The sequence below is a fragment of the Monodon monoceros genome, unplaced genomic scaffold, assembly GCF_005190385.1.
Source record: "Monodon monoceros isolate NGI ecotype Baffin Bay Population unplaced genomic scaffold, NGI_Narwhal_1 Super_Scaffold_9, whole genome shotgun sequence".
NCBI lineage: Eukaryota > Metazoa > Chordata > Mammalia > Artiodactyla > Monodontidae > Monodon > Monodon monoceros.
In genome coordinates this window covers 28,308,517-28,325,990 of record NW_021703786.1, presented here as the reverse complement: position 1 = coordinate 28,325,990, position 17,474 = coordinate 28,308,517, and the positions used below count along the sequence as shown (strand labels likewise).

Sequence of the window (17,474 nt, the reverse complement as noted above, 5' to 3'; positions counted from 1 at the left end):
CCCTATTGGTCTGAGGAGGATGGAGCCTCCGGGGCACCAGGGTGGGCCAGGGGCTTCTGCCCTCCATGGAAACCCCGTCAGTCTTTCCAGCTGGTGGCCGGACGCAGGGGCCGGACCTCCTGGGGTCCCCTCTCTAAGGCTATTACTTCACTGACTTGTAAAGTGACCAGGGCCTTTGTGCTGTCCAACCCTGGGCACCGCAGGCCTCTGTGTGCCCCACCTGCCTGGCCTTTGGCAGCGGTCACCTCTGCCTCCGAACTTCTCACCTCCCCTCGTTCCTAAGACACTTCTGTCTCCTGGTCATCCTCCCCGCCCCTCTGGTACCAAAGCTGTCTCCCCAGAATCACACCCCTGTCCCTCCCTCGAAGAGAAACCAATTACTCTTATCTAAGTTTCAGGAGGAAGCAGCAAACAGAAAAAAAACAAGAACCAATTAGAACCAACTAGGCTCAAGATGGCGGAGGATTCGACTTCCAATAGATCTAGAGCCTTACTACACGCTCTATACGTTAGCTAAATGACACACCCACCAGCACCAGGACAGCTGGCGATCACCATGATGACAACCAGAAAAGCCCCTATGAGAACTGAAAAGGAGAGTTGCATCAGTTCCAGGTCCAAACCACACCCCTGTTTTTGGATAACTCATGAATATTCTTCCCACTCATTCCAAACCCCTCCCTTTTACTCCAACCCTCCTATGTATTTGGTGTCTGAGTTGATTTGCAAACTAGGTTCCCGCTTCTCCATTCTTTGGCCATTGAAGAAAGCTGGTGCTCTTCCAGTCTCAGCATCCATTTTGTTACTGACTGAGCAAATCAAACCTCCCTGGGTGAGACAGGGGGTCTCAGTCCGAGCTAGGACCCCAGTGTGGGTTTGGTCGACCAATTAACTAACACCTGGCCAGCCTCTTTGGTGGGCTTTGTCCAGGAGTCCTTGGCACTCTCCTTGTCTTACCTCTGTGCCCCTCCCTCCCAAGTCTGTCCCAGAGGCTAGGCTCATGGGCGAGCCATGTCAGCTCTCTGAGCCTCAGTTTCCCCTTCTATAACGGGGTATACAGACCAGGGGCCAGTACTTGGCCTCCAGGTGATTCAGTGCCCCCACCTTATTTCGTGGTGTGACTAAGCCTCACGCCCCTCCTCCTGCCCAGGGCACTGATGCACTTGCCACCAATAAAATTCCTGGAGGCCTTGGGAGGGGGTGGCTGGGAGGTGTGCTGGCTTAACCTGAAGTCTCAACTCCTTTGTCATCAAGGTCGTGACCAGAAGATGCAGGCTGGGCAGAGTCCCCAGGAGAGCCCTGGTCCTTGTCCCCTATAGAAGGACCCACCATTTGAAGAAATGAAATGAAGAAAAGAATGAAGAAAAGCCCCACCAGCCTGGATTCTTGGAGCGCTGGTGTTCTTCATCAAATACTCATGGTGCTAGTTTGAGGGATTTAGGATGGGGGGAGCTGTAGGGGGAAGGAGAGGTCCATAGGAGGACGGGGCTCTGTGAGGGCCCCTCTCCTCACCGCTCAGCAGCTCGTCACCATCCATCCAGGTCTGGGGAGATGGTGGGGTAGATGTGAAGGCCCAGAGGCACCAGCCCACCCAGGGCCACTGCTTCCTCCCCCACCCCTGCTCCCCTCTTCCCTGGAGTGGCACCCCATCTCCTGGTGGCCCAGTCCTCTGGCTCCACTGCTGACCTGTCACCGTCCCATTCACCTGGAGGACTCTGGGCCCCACCTGGCCAGCACCCCCTCATTAATCCTTACCTGCAACTATGATGTCTGGAATTCCTCCCTGCCGAGTCAGCCTGAGGCCCCTGGAGAACCAGCCCCCCCTCCCCACCCACACACACCTAGAGCCATCCCAGTTTGGACGCTCTGAACCATTTCCGGAAAGAATGGTATTAAACTCTGCCCCCTGCCGGCCACCCTGGGAACTTCGTTTCTGTCTGCACACCATCTTGGAGCCTGGAAGTCGGCCCTACGCACGGCCCTACATGGCCCTGGGGCCGGGCCCGGCTCGGGAAAAACTGGGAGGGGCGGTGGTCTCGACCACATCCCAGGCTTAGCTCCAGAGAGGAGGAAAGAGTGACAGGCCATGCAGGGAGGGGTCCAGGCTGTGGCCTGGGGTTTGAGTAGAATGGGGGAGAAGAGAGGAGGTGCGTAGGAGCCTGGGTCTTGGGCAGATGGGGCCCAGACGGCGTCTGGCGGGGCTTCCTGGAGGCGGAGGCGGGACTGCAGGGGCAAAGAGTGGATGGAGCCAGGGGGGCGGGCCCTCCTTGCGACCCTCTCTTCCTGGGGACTCTCTGGCCCTTTCCAGTCGCCCTGCGGACCAGCAGAGCAGAGGGACGAGACTCCGGCCGAGAGGTGGACTGGACAACGAGTCCGCGGCCGCTGGACGGATGTCGGCCGCTGGAAGCGCAGGCCGGGATGTCGGGGTAACCCTGCCGCTGCTGCACGGCCGCTCGTCTTGGGCGGACTTTGCCCTCGGTCCCTGGGGCGGTGCTGGCCACGCCCCTGGGGAGGAGCCGGGCCGGGGGCGGGGCGGCGGGCTGGCTCCTCAGCAGTCCGCGGCTGCGGCGGCAGCGGCGGCGTCGGCGGCGGCTGAGACGGCTGCGACGGCGACATGGAGAGCGGGGCCTACGGCGCGGCCAAGGCGGGCGGCTCCTTCGACCTGAGGCGCTTCCTGACGCAGCCGCAGGTGGTGGTGCGCGCCGTGTGCTTGGTGAGCCGGGGTGCGGGGCCTCGGGGAACCGACTTCGTCGCCAGGCCGGGGGAGTGGGGCCGCTGCGAGCCTGAGAGCGCGACAGGTGGTAGCGGCCGAGGCCCGGGGGTGGGAGCGGCGCGCGTAGGGCGGGCGAGCGGGGCCCGGGACCCTCCAGCCCCTCACCCCCCGGGCCCCGCCGCCCCCCGAACCCGGGTCCCGCCACCCCCCACCTCCCAGCCCGGGCGCGGAATGGCCGGGCGGCACCGCGGGGAGCAGGCCCGTGGCCCTGCTGGCAGTGGGAGGAGTTTGAGGCGGCTCCAGGACAGGTGGCCGGCACGCCGCGACTCCCACCGTGGGGGAATTCATCAGGAAGGGGCTTTCCGAAGCCACGTGGGGTGCGTGGGGTTGGGGGGCAGCCTGGCGCCCTGAAATAGAGTCTCTCAAGAGCAGCCCATGGGTCTGCTTCCCCATCCAAGATCAGGTGACCCCAGGATGTTCCCCTCCATGTGAGCTGGATGAGCGCTCCAGTACCAGGTTACCGGGGGTGGGGCGTTGGTGGGAGGTCCCATGCTCTCGGACAACCAGAGCCCAAAGCTGAACAAGCTGTTAGCCAGCCCGCAGGCAGAGGGCTGGGCATGCGGCGCCCACACCACACCTGCCCCTGCCTGGGACTGGAGCCCTACGCGTTGCCCTGGTGACACTCTCACCCCCGCTCTGCCTGACTGTGGGGTCTGACTCCAGGAGCAGATGCCCACGTTTCGGGATGGCAGTGCCAGGAGTCAGGCTGGCACAGTGCTCCCAGCATCCAGAGTTCCAGCTTCATCTCCAGCTGGGGGTGGGGCCTGTGACTGCCAGCTCCAGAGCCTATTGAGAGGGCCTTGTGCAGGCAGGCAGGGCAGGCTGGGGAGAGGCCTGGGCCGGTCCCAGAGGGAGCCAGGCATCCAGACTGTCCCGGGTCTGCTGACATAAGGCAGGGGTGAGCGGTGGCCTTTCAGTTTGGGGCGGAGACGGGTGACGTGAGGCTTTTCGCAAGGGCCTGGAGCCCCTCCCAGTGTTCTGGCTGGTACACCCCCTCGACCCCCACCCCAGTACATCCAGGGGTCTGCGTGCGGAGCTGTGTCCACAGGCCTGCTGGGCAGACCAGCTTGAGGTGCTCTGTGTGGGTGGGACCCACTGTGAGCGGGAGGCCAGCTGGGGTTCCCTGGGAGGGCAGGGGCCAGGATGCCAAAGAGCCCAGAATTCCTTGTAGGAAAGAAGCTGGCCAAACTGGGGAGCCCAGCAGGGAAGAGGTGGAGGGGGCTCCAGGAGGTGGGGGTCTGGGGACGCTATTTCGGCTCGGAGACATGGCTTTCCTGAGGTGGGAGGAGCCCTCCATCACTGGGTGTTTAGGCAGAGGCTGGGTGCTGTAGAGGTGACTCAGACAGGTGATGGGGGTGAGACTCCAAGCTTGGGTTTTTATGACTTTGTGACGCATCCTGTTTAAAACTCACTGAAAGTGGGAGTGCTTAGGCAGACAGCTGGGCGGGCAGTCCCCTCCCAGGAGATCCCCTTCACTCCCCACCATCCCCAGTCCAGGAATCCCCGGCCATGCCCCTCGTGACTTGTGACTGGTGTCTGGAGCTAGCCCAGGAGAAGGGAGAGGGAGGGGCTCGCTCCCCAAGTTCAGGAGGGGCTGGGACACCGACCTGGAGCACGGGGGACAGCAGGAGCAGAGGAGGCCCCACTCTGTGTGCCACCTGGGGGGTTTGTCCCACGAGGGTAGCAGTCACTCAGCCCTTCCCCTGCCTCCCCCTCAGGTCTTCGCCTTGATCGTGTTCTCATGCATCTTCGGTGAGGGCTACAGCAACACCCACAAGTCCAGACAGCAGTACTGCGTGTTCAACCACAACGAGGACGCGTGCCGCTTCGGCAGCGCCATCGGGGTGCTGGCCTTCCTGGCCTCGGCCTTCTTCTTGGTGGTCGACGTCTATTTCCCCCAGATCAGCAACGCCACTGACCGCAAGTACCTGGTCATCAGCGACCTGCTCTTCTCAGGTATCTGCCGGCTGCACCTCCATTTGATCTTGGGGTGAACAGGAGCGGCAGTGGTCCCAAGAGCTCTAGGGTGCTGTGACTGCAGGGCTTGGGAGGGGTGGGAGTAGCCCCAGGTCCCCAGACCTCCCAGCAGACAGGCTGGCACGGAAGGATTTCTCACCATCTGCTGAAACCCTCCACAGCTGAGTGGGACTTGGAGCAAGGACTCCCAGGATAGCATCTTGTCCCCACCCTGGCTTCTGCATCAGTGCCCTTTACACCCCCGAAGGCTTCTCCCTCCAGGAGGTGCCTGCCCTCCTGCCTGCTCCGTGGAGCTAACCCTGCCCTCCTGGCCTTCTCCCCAGCTCTCTGGACCTTCATGTGGTTTGTTAGCTTCTGCTTCCTTGCCAATCAGTGGGCAGCCACCAAGCCGGAATATGTGCTGGTGGGAGCCGACTCGGCCCGGGCAGCCATCGCCTTCAGCTTCTTTTCTGTCTTCTCCTGGGTAAGTGGACCAGGACGGGCCAGGGTCCTGGTGTCTTTGGTGAAGGGTGGTGGAGGGCTGAGGAACCCAAACCTCGGGGCTCTCTGCAGGGCATGCTGGCCTCCTTGGCCTACCAGCGCTACAAGGCCGGAGTGGACGACTTCATCCAGAACTATGTGGACCCCACTCTGGACCCCAGCACGGCCTACGCCTCCTACCCAGGCGCGCCTGTGGACAGCTACCAACAGCCGCCCTTCACCCAGAACGCCGAGACCACAGAGGGCTACCAGCCGCCCCCCGTGTACTGAGCTGTGGCCGGGGATGGTAAGGGGAGGAGGGAGGGCGCCTGGGGGGCCTCCCCTCTTCCCGGACTCCTCCCCCGAGGCTGGTCTCCCAGAGCTGCCGGCCCCACTCGATCCACCTGGCGCCTGTCGGAGCTGACGCACGGCCTGGAGAGAGAGCCCCTGCCTCCTCGTCCTGGCTGCTGGCCTCAGAGCCTCGGCCTGTGCCCCAGGGGGCTTCACCCACCACTCCTCGAGGGCATTTTTTAGGGAAGGGTTTTTGGTTGGATGGGTTTTGTCATTGCTTTTAATGATCCCCAACCCCACCTGAAGTAGCTCCAAGGGCCCGATGTGCTGGTTTGACAAGTGCCTTAGCTTCTCCCCAGCCTGAAGGAGCCGGGCCACATGCAGGCCTCGGTGGCCACCGCCATCTGGGGGTCTCTGCCAAAGATGAGGCTGTGGGGCCTTCCCCCTGCTCTGCTGCTGGCACTGGGCTGGGGCTCCTTTCCTCCTCACTCAGGTTCGTTCTGCCCCCAGCCCCCTGCCCCCTGCCTGCTCTGCGAGCGGCAGCCCGTGCTCACTGCTGAAGTGTCTGCTCGCTTGGATCTGGGCTCTATGCCAGTGCCTCTGGGTCACCTTCCTGACAGCCTAGGCGCAGGGCTGGTGCCGCCCCCCACCAGCGGGCTCGGGCGGGCAGCACTGTCTCTGCTCCCACCCCTTGGCCGCAGGAAGGGGCTTTGCCTGACGACAGCACCCAGCTTTATGTAAATACCCCACCACCGTTAGTTGGGAGGCGTGGAGCACACCCACAGCCCCCAGGCTGCTCTGAATGTATTGCAGAGCCTTGGGGGAAGATGCACAGCACCCTTGGATTCTGTTGACTAATTTTGGAGGTGGAATAAATGTTTTTCTCATTCATAATCTCCATTGTCATGGGTGGGGCCTCTGTCTAGGGGTAGGAGAAAGAGAAATTCCACCCTGAGGTACACCCTCTGGCCGAGGTCTTATGGAACCTGTATTTTGAACAGAGTTGTGGCAGTCTGGCCCTCCAGCGTGCCTAGCAGCTCCCCGCCCCCCCCCCCCCCCCACCGACCCAGGGTCTCATTGCTCACGCTGCCCTCCCATCAGCATCTTAAAATAGTAACTGTGCTCAGCCTGTAAACAACATGGCTTTTCTGGGCCGCTCTGCCAGGGTCCTGGCGTGCCCCTGGAGGGGCAGGGGCCCTCTGCTTCCCGTAGACAGGGCTCAGCACCTCTGCAGCCTGTTTCGGACACACAGGGGGCCGGCCTGACCGCCCAGCCCGCCCCAGGGAACAAGCCCGGCTCAGGCAGGAGGCCAGGGCCCCCAGGGCAACTCGGGGCTTCCCCTTTTGAGCCCAGACAGGGAGCTGTCAAAAGTGGGCCCCAACAGTTTCAAAATCCTGAGCAAAAACTAATAGGGTTTGGGAATTACGGTCTCATCACTGTACTGCACCTTTGTAACCTGGGACCAACCGCGAGCAAAGGGGAGGGAGAAGCTGGGGCGAGGGTGGGGAACCCGGACCCCCATCTGCATGGGGCACACCTACAGCCCAGGCTCACCCCACCCACACCCGACCTGGCGCACTCTTGCCTCCGTGTAAGCTGCCCACAGCGTATTTTCTGAGGCACAGCAGAGCTGGTCTTCTTGGCTCCTGAACTGTCAAGTGTCTGTTTCACAAACAAAACCTGACCTCACAGCCCCACCTGGCAGCACAGACCAAAGCTTCATCTTTCCATCCTGGGCCTCAGGCTCCTTCATCCACCCATCTTGACCTGAAACCTGCCCAGACAGAAGAGCAGGCAAACATTCCTCTCAGGACACACTTCACGATCATTTCTCAGTTAAAAAGCGTTGTGGCTAAGAGATCAGTAGTACTAGAAAATGATTTGAAAAGAAATCCCCACACCTAAATCAGGTCAGAGCTGTCTCCAGTGAGACCCGGGGAATCCCAGACAGTTAAAGAGAAATACGCTTTCATCAACCAGTAAATTTTACTATTAGTTATTAATTTCACACACTACAACAGAAAAATCACAGCCCCTGCTTTAAAAGACAAGCCCCTGGGATCTGAGCCCCAGCAGGGTGTCACCCACGTGGAAGAAGCTGTAATTCTGGAGAAAATGATCGCCAGAGCAGGAAGGGCTTTTGGCCCCAAGGGAAGTAAGAGAGAACAAGTCCAGCCATCCTCAGAAGGGCCAGGAGCCCGTCCCAGGCAGGGGGACTAAAGTCTTTTCACGAGAGGAGGCTCGGTGCTGAGCCAGAGGTGCTGGTGCTCCGCCTTCCCAGTGAGAACAGAAACTCAACAGCAAAAGCCACAAAAGGGGAAGAAGCCACGAGCGCCGATGCCACAGGAACTTGCGCCTCCGGCCTCACCGCTTGGAGAGGGAGGGACTCACCTCAGCAGTGGCCCCGCACCGGACTGGGGTGGACTGTGAGTAGTCTGGGAAGGGAACTGAGGGAAGCCGGCGGGCAGGCAAGGAGGGAAGTGTGATGTGCAGACCACCGGCCCGTGGCCCTTGGCCGGGGAAGGGGCGCTGGTGAAACTTCACCCCCCCCCCCCCCCCCCCCACTCCCCCCTCTGAGAAGGCCGGGCAGCACGCAGGGGGCAGGCGTCCGCCAGGGGGCAGCAGCAGGCACAGGAGCAGGTGGCCGGTCAGCGCCCGTCCTGGGTGTGGGGCCTGTGCCTCAGTTGGCCGGGCTGCACTGCAGGATCTGATGAGGAGCGAATAGCTTCCTGGCTCCTGTGGCCTCCCCGGGCTTTCCCAGCACTGGGCAGTTCTCTTTATTCTCTTTGCTGTCCAGCCCGGCAGGCTGACCCGAGGCCTTCTTGAAGTAGCAGAGGCGGCACACGGAGTGGTACTTGTCTGCTCCTCCTATCACCTCGACCTGGCCATGGGACAGGAAGCGCCGGGACTGAGCGGGGACACAGCACCACCCCCTCCCCTCCACCCCTTGGAGAAGGCAGGAGGGGCCACCTCTTTCTCCACGCCCAGCCTCTTGGTGTAGGCGGCCTCTCGGAAGCACTCCATGCACACCGCTGTCAGCTTCACCACACTCTCGGCCAGGGGCACCAGGTTCAGGATGGTCCCGAAAGCCTGTATTCCCATGGAAAGACTGGTGTGCACTTACCTCACCGGGTGGGCTTTTCCTTGAAACCCTCTGATTCACAGCCCTGAAGCCAGGAAACTAGGCCCTGACCTTGCTTTCCCCCAGAGCACCAGCCCCTGCAGCAGGCGGCCTAGTCTGGGGCAAACCAGGGAGCTGGGTCTGGCTTGCCTGAGCGCCTGGGCTCTGGCACAGTCTGGTCATCCAGGGCGCGGTGAGCTGTCCATCTGTGCACAGCCCCGGCCCCTTCCTCCCTCCTGGGTCCCATCCCGAGACCTGGACCAGACGCCTTACCTTCCTCTGGAAGGTCCCATCCAGTGCAGCCACAATGACGGTCTTCCCGGCATTGGCCATGGTCTCGCTGAACTCCACGATGTCAGGGAACTGGAAAGGGTGAGAGGAGGAGTGAGCTTCCGCCCTGGGCAGCAGCTTCCAGGAGCCACGAACACGTGGCTGGACCCAACAGCTCTGGCCACCTGGATCGGCATGGAGTGCGAGAATAGGGTGGCCCCAGCCCCCCACACCCGGCACGCTGCCTGCACATCTGCAGCAGCCCCAGTCACTCCACCATCCTGCCCGCTTTCCATGGCAGAGCCGGGCCCCAGTCCCTCCACCATCCTGCCCGCTTTCCATGGCAGAGCCGGGCCCCAGTCACTCCACCATCCTGCCCGCTTTCCATGGCAGAACCGGGCCCCAGTCACTCCACCATCCTGCCCGCTTTCCATGGCAGAACCGGGCCCCACGTCACTCCACCATCCTGCCCGCTTTCCATGGCAGAACCGGGCCCCAGGTCACTCCACCATCCTGCCCGCTTTCCATGGCAGAACCGGGCCCCACTCCAGGCCAAGCACCCGGAACAGTCACCAGGAGAGGCAGTCTGCTACCGCAGTGGTCAAAAGCCCAGACCAGAGGCTGCCTTGGGCTTGAACCGTGGTCTTGGTTGGACCCATTAGCTGTGACCTTGGCAATGACTTCACGTTTCTGAGCCCAAGAAAAGGCAAGGAAGGCCCTTGGTGGTGTTTAGGGATTAAGGACCCTCGAATAATTTATGACATATGCTATTTGCCTGAGAGGCAGGCTCTGTGTGTTTGCCTTTTTTAAAAAACATAATGTGCCCGTGTGACGCCTTGAGAAGGGGTGAGGGTTCCACTGGCCACTTAGAGCAGGATGGCACGGCACACCCTTCTAAATACAGGGCCTGCAGAAAGGTCACTTACTTGGTAAATCAAATTTCAAGTGGCCCAGGGCAAGGCTGCTACTTAAATTCTTTGGTGAACTTTCACTGGTCAATCAGCTGTCTAGATTGGTCTTTGGGTTGGGTGAAGTGGGGAGTTCTTGTGTTTGGGCAAAGGGTCTCTCTCCAAGCCGCTCATGTAGGTGCAAAGTTACCAAGACCTGAGGGCTCAGCAAGACGAGGTCCAGGAGAGGGGTTAGAAAACCTGGATCAGTTCCAGTGGGATTCACCGAAGCCAGATCTGACGGCCTCTGCAGGGCTGCCGAGCCTGAGCTACGGAAACAGCACCTCCCACCCAGAGGCTCCAGCCTGGCTCCAGGTGAGGCCCCTCTTCTTCTCTAAAGGACTCATCACAGGTCACAGAAATGCAGCCCCCAGCCTGCAAGGAGCTGTCAGCCAGTGCCCTCCACCCTACCCCCATTGTCACAAACAAAATGGTTTCCAGACATTGCCAGATATCCCCCGGGTAGGGGCTGGGGGCAAAACCGCCCTGGGATGAGCACCCCCTGCGTCTCACTCTCCCTGTCAAGGCCTCATCAGATGTGGGTCCTTCCACACCAGGGTTTGGGGACCTCTCAGGGTCCTCCGCCTTGCCCGCTGCAGCGATGCCCACCATCAGAGACTTCAATTCTTCCACTTAAACTTTGTCCCCTGTTCACATGCCACCCCGCCCCCACCCAAACACTGAACCCTGGGCCCCCAGCTGGGGTTCCTGAATGATCAAAGGTAAGGTCAGAGCTGTCTGCAACATCCCAGAATGCCCACTGGTAACCAACCACATTACTGACGTTTGTTTTTATTGCCATTAAATTTTTTAGGTTATGTTATGGGTTGAATTGTGTCCCTTCCCACCCCCCAAATCCATACGTAGAAACCCTCACCCCCAATAGCTCAGAACCTTATTTGGAGAGAGGATCTTTGCAGAGGTATCCAATTATAAAGTAGGTCAGTAGGGTCACACTCCAGTATGACTGGTGTCCTTGTAAAAAGGGGAAATTTGGACACAGAGAGGGACAGACACAGGGAGCAGATGGCCACCTGCACGCCAAGGGGACAGGACTGGAACAGATTCTCCCTCACGGCCTCAGGGGGAACCCACCCTGCCCACACCTTGGCCTTGGGCTCCCAGCCTCCAGAGCTGTGGGAAGTAAATGTCTGTGGTTTAAACCGCCCAGTCTGTGGTACATGTCACAGCAGCCATAGACTCTAATACAGGTTACATTCAAAGCGGAACTTCAGAGGACCTAGTAAACGTAGGGTTTTCTTGGTAGACAAAAATGATTGCCACATGGGATCCAGGTAGAAAAGTAACGGGGGGTTTCTTGATGGTGACAAGTCTACCCATTTGGTTCACCTGCCGATCCAGCACCTGGGCTGACCTGCCGTGAGCCACTTCCTGAACAAGGTTTGATGAGGGGAGAGGACCGAAAGGGGAGATCAGGAAGCCAAGAAGTAGTTTCACCCTCGTCCTTATCTTGCCGAGAGGTGGTGCCCTCATGATGCACGAGGGAAGCACCCCGGCCCTGCCCCGGTGGAGGCCCGGCTTCCCGGCAGCCGGGCTGGTGTTGAAGGCGCAAAGGCCACAGAGGACAGGAACGAAGGATGTGACACTGAAACATTCAACCGTTCCACCATGAATGGTAGAGACTAAATGAGATGCACAGACCAAATCCAGAGGCAAATAAACAGGGAAGAAATATTTACAGCATGTGACAAACTGGCACCGATTACATCATGTCCTGTAGAGGAAAGATCAACCAAGAGAAGGAGGCAATTTACAAAAGTAGAAACACAGGGAAAATGATGTCAGCCACCGGAGTAACAAAAGAGAAAGGCAGTTGGAACAGGATGTGTGTATGCAGCCGCCACCACCCTGCCCTCCACCGCCGGGGATTTCCGCAAAGACCCAGATGCCTCTCCCCCCCCCCCCCCACGCTGTCCATGCTCCTCCAGCAGAGGAGACGCCCTGAGTGGCTTCCAGGCTCTCCCAGGGTTAACGCCAAAGTCTTTCCCACTGACCTGGCCAAAGCCCCTGGCCTCCTGGCTGCTCCTGAGATATGCCCAAAAGCACACTCCTGACTGGGAACCTTCACCCCACTTTCCTTTCGGCCCCTTTCTGACCGTCCTCATAAAGCATCATCCCCACCTTAGCTCTATGTAAGTGCAAGGGCAAGACCCTGGCTGTATCCCCAACACCTAGAACATCGCTGCCACACGGCACAAGCTCAGAAAACACTTACTGAATGAATGAGATCGGTCCCTTGACCAGTGATTCTACTTAGTAGATAAACCCCAATACACCGGACGATAGCCAGGATGTCCGCACACACGTCCGTCACAGCCTGTAAGTGCCACACCCAAGGGGCCAGCTCATGCAAGACATGGTACGTTCATAAGGATAGGTATTTGCTGATGAAGAAAAAATGGTCACAACAGTGATATGAGCCCGATCTATAAATACGAACTTCCGGCAAGGCCATTCTGTGACTGTGATGGTCAAGACAAAACCAGACCTCTCCTAGGGACTTCCCTGGTGGTCCCAGTGGTCTCCACGCTCTCACTGCTGAGGGCCCGGGTTCAATCCCTGGTCAGGGAACTGGATCCCACACGCTGCAACTAAAGATCCCGCACGCTGCAACGAAGACCCAGCACAGACAAAAAAAAAATTAAAAAGAAACAGAGGTAAGACCAACACTCGGAGTGACACTGTGAGGCTGGCATGCCCAGGATCCAGCTGCCCACCTACCACGGCACCCTCAGCTTATAGCGTGGGGTCTTCAGAGGTACCCCTCTCCAAGGGAAGGATGAAGGGAGGAAGAGGCAGTCCTTTTGTCAGGTCCCATGTTGAGAGGCAACCGAGGCAGCCACCTCTGGGCCCCAGAACTTCTTGCAGAGCAAGACCCACAGGGGTGAGGGCAGAACAGAAGATTGGTGATGTTTCTGCAGTAGGTTTAATAAACACTAGTTATGGGAACTCGAGTTTGACTTGCTGGCCAGGGAGGAAGTAGCCATAGAAACAGGGAACAGAACTGTGGGGCAGGGACTTCCCTGGTGGCACAGTGGTTAAGAATCCGCCTGCCAATGCAGGGGACACGGGTCCGATCCCTGGTCCAGGAAGATCCCTCATGCTGCAGAGCAGCTAAGCCTGTGCTCCACAACTACTGAGCCTGCGCTCTAGAGCCCATGCTCCACAACAAGACACTGCATTGAGAAGCCCGCACACCACAATGAAGAGTAGCCCCTGCTCGCCGCAACTAGAGAAAGCCCGCGCGCAGCAACGAAGACCCAATGCAGCCAAACATAAATAAGTAAATAAATAAACTATATATATTAAAAAATTATTTTTACAGTAAACAAAAAATTTGATTTCTCAACACTGGTGTATAGGGAGGGTTTGGTTCTGTTTAGCTCAATGTTGCTTCTTTTTTTAAAAAAAATTTATTTATTTATTTATGTTTGGCTGCGTTGGGTCTTCGTTGCTGCGCGCGGGCTTTCTCTAGTTGCGGCGAGCAGGGGCTACTCTTCGTTGCGGTGCGTGGGCTTCTCATTGCGGTGGCTTCTCTTGTTGCGGAGCACGGGCTCTAGGCGCACGGGCTTCAGAAGTTGTGGCTCGTGGGCTTAGTTGCTCCATGGCATGTGGGATCTTCCTGGACCAGGGCTTGAACCCGTGCCCCCTGAATTGGCAGGAGGATTCTTAACCACTGTGCTACCAGGGAAGTCCTGTAAATTTTTTTTTTTTAAGGTACAATAAATTCTATATAACAGTAACACAGAAAGCAGTGAAGGGAATTCAAAGGGTATTCAGACACTAGTTAAAGCAAGTTAACAATGTTTACCTTATAAAAATATCAGAAATTGAACCAATAACCTCCAAATTAGCAGAGGAAAAAGGGGGACAGTTGAGTTCACAGAAAGAGTGCTATCAGGACAAGTCAACTTACAAACTGCCCTTCGTCGATGCCTATAACAGCCACGCCCAGGGCCTCCTGGGCCACATCCCGGAGCACGCAGGCTGGCAGGGCCTCCATGGTGTTCCTGGGGACAGAAAGCCAGAGTGTGAGCAAGTGAAGGGAGCTAGAGGAGACCAGGAACCAGAATGAGGGGCCAGGGAAATGGTCTCATGAGCAACCCCTACCTGCAGAGCAGGCTGAGATGTCTGCCCAGAGCTTTGAGAAATTAGCACCTGTGGGAAGGCATCTGGGGAGAACAGTAAAGGCCTTTGTTTGGAAAACCAGTTATTCAACAAGAGCTATTTCACTTCAGCTTTGGACTGGAAATTAGCAATGCCCAATGTAAAGCTCAACCCAGATGCAAAGCTCTTCTCTGCTGTGTGTGTGTGTGTGTGTGTGTGTGTGTGTGTGTAGTGGGGTGGGGTGCAGACAGGGTTACTTCATCAGGTACAGTGCCTGGGGCCCATGATGCTTTGGGGACGAATGAAACATTTTAATTTCTTCTAAAAATCAGAATAAATGTAACTCAGTCTGGATTATCTTTGTCTTTATATCAATGCAGTCATAAATTATATTTTTTTATTTTTTTCTTTATAGAGGAAGGGGCCCATGAAGGCAGAAAGTCCCCAGGGCCCATGGAAGTCCTACCATGGCCCCGGGCAGACCATTAGCACCAGAATCTAAGACTAGGCGCCCCGTGCCCCAGCAGAGATAAGCCACGAACACCAACCAGCAGTGCAGTGACCTAGAATTCCCTCCTTTTGACTCCTCTGGCTGATTAAAGGATTTCTCAGAGATCATAGAGCTATTAACTGGCAGAGTCAGGATTCAGATCTGCATTCATACTGCTGCCTCGTGTGTCCTGAGGGGAGGTTCCTACCCAGCAGAGTCTGAAAGTGAAAGGCCGCGTGTGGGAGTGTTCCAGTGCATTAAATGACGACGCAGTGGACCCCACCCTGCCCCACAGCCAGGCCTTTTGGAAGAGGAATGCTGTTCTTTGTCTTCTAGTTTCTGTTTTTCTGCAATGTTATTTTCTTCTGTTTCCATTTTTGCCTGCTCCTCTGAACTACCCTTCCAAGGAGCTAGGAGTTTCCTGACGGCTCTGCAGTTTTGCAGCTATATATTTATGTAAAACTTTACAACTACTTAGTGATTATCTTGCTTTGATCCTGCAGGCAACGCAGTAAGCCGGTTCCAGCTTCAGCAAGAGCAGCGTCTCTGGAGCATTGTCACCCTGCCAAGCGCTAGGCCTCTGCTGCAGCTCGTCTGGGCCTCTACAGCCCAGATTAGAGAGGATTTGTGACACTGGGGCAGAGCCTGGATTCCACCCCCAGCTGACAGACCCAGAAGCTGCACTTCTAATCTTCTCCACTGCTTTCACTGTCTTCCCCGACACTTCTCGCGTCCTGAGCAGCGGACACCTATGTTTTAGGGATGAGAAAGCAAACTTGGAGACGTAAATGACCTGCATCAGGCAACATGTCCAGGAAACGTCACTCAACGTTTAACTTAACTCCAAGTCCTGGGCCCTCTCCGCCTCACCCGCCTGCCCAGCTTCGGAGCCCGCCGCACTCCCACCCTGAAGCCACACACAGCACAGCCTTGATGCTGGGGGCTCAGGTGGATGAATCTGGAAGACGAGAAAAGTGTCTTAGCCTCCAAACCATCAGGCCCTAAATGTACGGAATGGCAGGCGTGGTACTAAATTTAACCTCCCAACCTCAGGCTGCAGGCTGAAATGTCCACAGGACACAGGCAGATAAACATAAAAGGGGGATGCACAAAGGCCACGAGACAGGGAGTCAGCAAGGACAAGCCAACTAAAAACTTAAATAAAATTCAGCCTGCAGGCCAGCAAAACCAGTCTGCAACCTCCACATAGGTCAAGAGCAGGGTTTCTCAACCTTGGCCAGACATTACTGACATTTGGGGCTGGATCATTCTTTGTTATGGGGCTGTCTGTGCATTGTAGGATGTAGCGGCATCCCTGCCCTTTACCCACTAGTTGCCATCATGCCCTTACCTCCTCCTGTTGTGAAAACTAAAAAACGTCTCCAGACATTGCAAATAGACGCTAGTGGGCAGAATCACGTCCTGCTAGGAACCACTGGGCTAGAGCCCCAAGAAAGGCCAAGTTCTAGGGTGCCTTGCCAAGCAACCTGGAAAGTTTGCAGATTTGAACGGTTCGTTGCCCGGCATCAGCATTATTAACCATCCTCTCTAAAGAGTTCTGACAGCCACTGGGCTTCTCACAAAAGGTGTGGGGACAGGACAGAAGGGGCAGGGACTGACCGGTCATGCGTGGAGAAGTTGCTGCTGTAACGCGTGTCCTTGGCATATTTGATCACCAGGCACTTGTACTGGGCAATCTGGAAGCGACGGACCCGTCTCATCAGCTCAGTACTGCAAGGTAAGGCCCATGCATAAGTGTGGGCGAGGAAGACCCCATCAGCACAAGTCGGGCTCCCTACCGCCTTCTAGGGGTATACAGCCTGAGCCCCACCAATGGATGGGAAGGCTGCAGGGCAGAGCGTGGACCAGTGAGGACAGAAAGGGCCCCCACAGAGAGTTCAGTCTAGACCCAGGAGGGAGGAGCATGCCTGGGCTGATAGTCATTCTCTATGGGGAGGGAGGCAAAGAAGGGCCCTCAGGTGATTCAGGGAAGGGCTGGAGGAGTGATTTTGTTGGGGGCAAAGCAAAGACCACATGCACAGGAGAGGGGTTCAGATTCCATTCCAAAGTAATCTCACCCCACAGTTCTTCACATAGCCTGAACTAACTTCACAGAACCTTTTGGTGCAACAAGGGAAGCGCTTTGTCTCTGAGTCCAAGAGCCCACCCTGAGCCTCACCATCGTGGGCAAGGGATTTGAGCTGGAGTGATTCCCCAGCGCCATATAGGAAGGGGGGCCAGGGGAGTTACTGGGGGCTCACTGGGATTGGTTCTATCACTTCAGGGAAGCAAAGGCACCAGCGCTTGACTCTTCAGTGTGGAGAGTAACTACGCCCCTGAGCCATCTGAGGAAACAATCATACACTGCAAGGAAGCCACAGATACTGCAGGGCGCACAGAGCCTGGCCACCGTAGATGCACCCTTCAGAGAGGGCTTTAGTGAGGGGCTAAACGGTGAGCAGCTGTGACCAGCTCCCGGAAGGAGCGGTGGTTGAATGACCCCAAGGGGAAGAGGTTCCGACCCGGACGGGAAGGGGAGGAGCTTCTCCTCCGGTAGGATCCCACGGAGGAGAGGCATCCTGGGCGCGAGCACGGGGTCGGGCAGTGGGGGCTGCTCTAGAAGCGGGGCTCTGAGAGCGGCGGCAGGCTCGGGGTCGTGGGGCGTCATGGGAGGAGGACGGGGTCCTGGGGGTTGGAGGAGAAGCAGGGAAGTAGAGGAAGAGGTCCCGGCCTAGCCCCGTCCCGCGAGGCCATTACCTTTTTCCTGAGAACATGGGTCCGAGAATCACCTAGGAGAGAAGGAGAGGTCACTGGGCCCCGGTGCGCACGGACACCCGGGCTCCGATCACGACTCCGACCCCGCCCCGCGGCTCGCACCTGGATCTGCCCCCGGGTCTTGCTGGGGGAGCCGGGCAGCACGGTGGGCAGGTTGATGCAGCTCATGGTGCCTTCAGAGGACCCGCCGCCGCCGCCGCCGCCGCCGCCGCCGCCGCCGCCGCCGCCGCCGCCGCCGCCACC

General features: G+C 57.8%; 2 protein-coding genes and 1 long non-coding RNA gene across 6 annotated transcripts; 2 read left to right on the top strand and 1 right to left on the bottom strand.

Moving 5' to 3' along the window:
• The first annotated feature begins 449 nt into the window (after positions 1 to 449).
• Positions 450 to 6,394, top strand: SYNGR2 (synaptogyrin 2). Its single transcript, XM_029212954.1, has 5 exons — positions 450 to 615; positions 1,255 to 2,713; positions 4,492 to 4,729; positions 5,074 to 5,213; positions 5,303 to 6,394. Exons 2-5 carry the CDS (start codon positions 2,615 to 2,617, stop codon positions 5,498 to 5,500), a joined length of 675 nt encoding a protein of 224 aa, XP_029068787.1. The 5' UTR covers positions 450 to 615; positions 1,255 to 2,614; the 3' UTR covers positions 5,501 to 6,394.
• A 1,530-nt stretch (positions 6,395 to 7,924) lies between these two features.
• Positions 7,925 to 17,455, bottom strand: TK1 (thymidine kinase 1). 2 transcript variants are annotated; one of them, XM_029212725.1, is made up of 7 exons: positions 17,334 to 17,455; positions 17,214 to 17,245; positions 16,077 to 16,187; positions 13,776 to 13,869; positions 8,895 to 8,984; positions 8,471 to 8,590; positions 7,925 to 8,381 (listed from the first exon to the last, which is right to left on the bottom strand). In XM_029212725.1, exons 1-7 carry the CDS (start codon positions 17,397 to 17,399, stop codon positions 8,181 to 8,183), a joined length of 714 nt encoding a protein of 237 aa, XP_029068558.1. In that variant the 5' UTR covers positions 17,400 to 17,455; the 3' UTR covers positions 7,925 to 8,180. The 2 variants fall into 2 exon arrangements, with proteins under 2 accessions (XP_029068558.1, XP_029068559.1); XM_029212726.1 differs by lacking the exons at positions 17,214 to 17,245; positions 17,334 to 17,455 and adding an exon at positions 16,535 to 16,691.
• Positions 8,764 to 17,407, top strand: LOC114889438. Of its 3 annotated transcripts, XR_003792038.1 has the most exons (4): positions 8,764 to 10,153; positions 14,960 to 15,463; positions 16,136 to 16,194; positions 16,741 to 17,407. It is a non-coding gene; the product is annotated as an uncharacterized LOC114889438 (long non-coding RNA). The 3 variants fall into 3 exon arrangements; XR_003792037.1 differs by lacking the exon at positions 8,764 to 10,153 and having other exon boundaries at positions 13,870 to 15,463; XR_003792039.1 differs by lacking the exon at positions 8,764 to 10,153 and having other exon boundaries at positions 13,870 to 16,042.
• Positions 17,456 to 17,474: the final 19 nt, after the last annotated feature.

Bases quoted from the DNA above. Each gene is read 5' to 3' on its own strand.
- TK1 (XM_029212725.1), bottom strand. From the start codon at position 17,399: ATGAGCTGCATCAACCTGCCCACCGTGCTGCCCGGCTCCCCCAGCAAG. The intron at 16,188-17,213 runs GTAATGGCCTCG...CTTACCTTGCAG, and splicing joins CCCATGTTCTCAGGAAAAAG to TACTGAGCTGATGAGACGGG. The intron at 8,985-13,775 runs GTAAGTTGACTT...CACCCTTTCCAG, and splicing joins GCATCGACGAAGGGCAGTTT to TTCCCTGACATCGTGGAGTT.
- SYNGR2 (XM_029212954.1), top strand. From the start codon at position 2,615: ATGGAGAGCGGGGCCTACGGCGCGGCCAAGGCGGGCGGCTCCTTCGAC. The intron at 4,730-5,073 runs GTATCTGCCGGC...CCTTCTCCCCAG, and splicing joins CAGCGACCTGCTCTTCTCAG to CTCTCTGGACCTTCATGTGG. The intron at 5,214-5,302 runs GTAAGTGGACCA...GGCTCTCTGCAG, and splicing joins TCTTTTCTGTCTTCTCCTGG to GGCATGCTGGCCTCCTTGGC.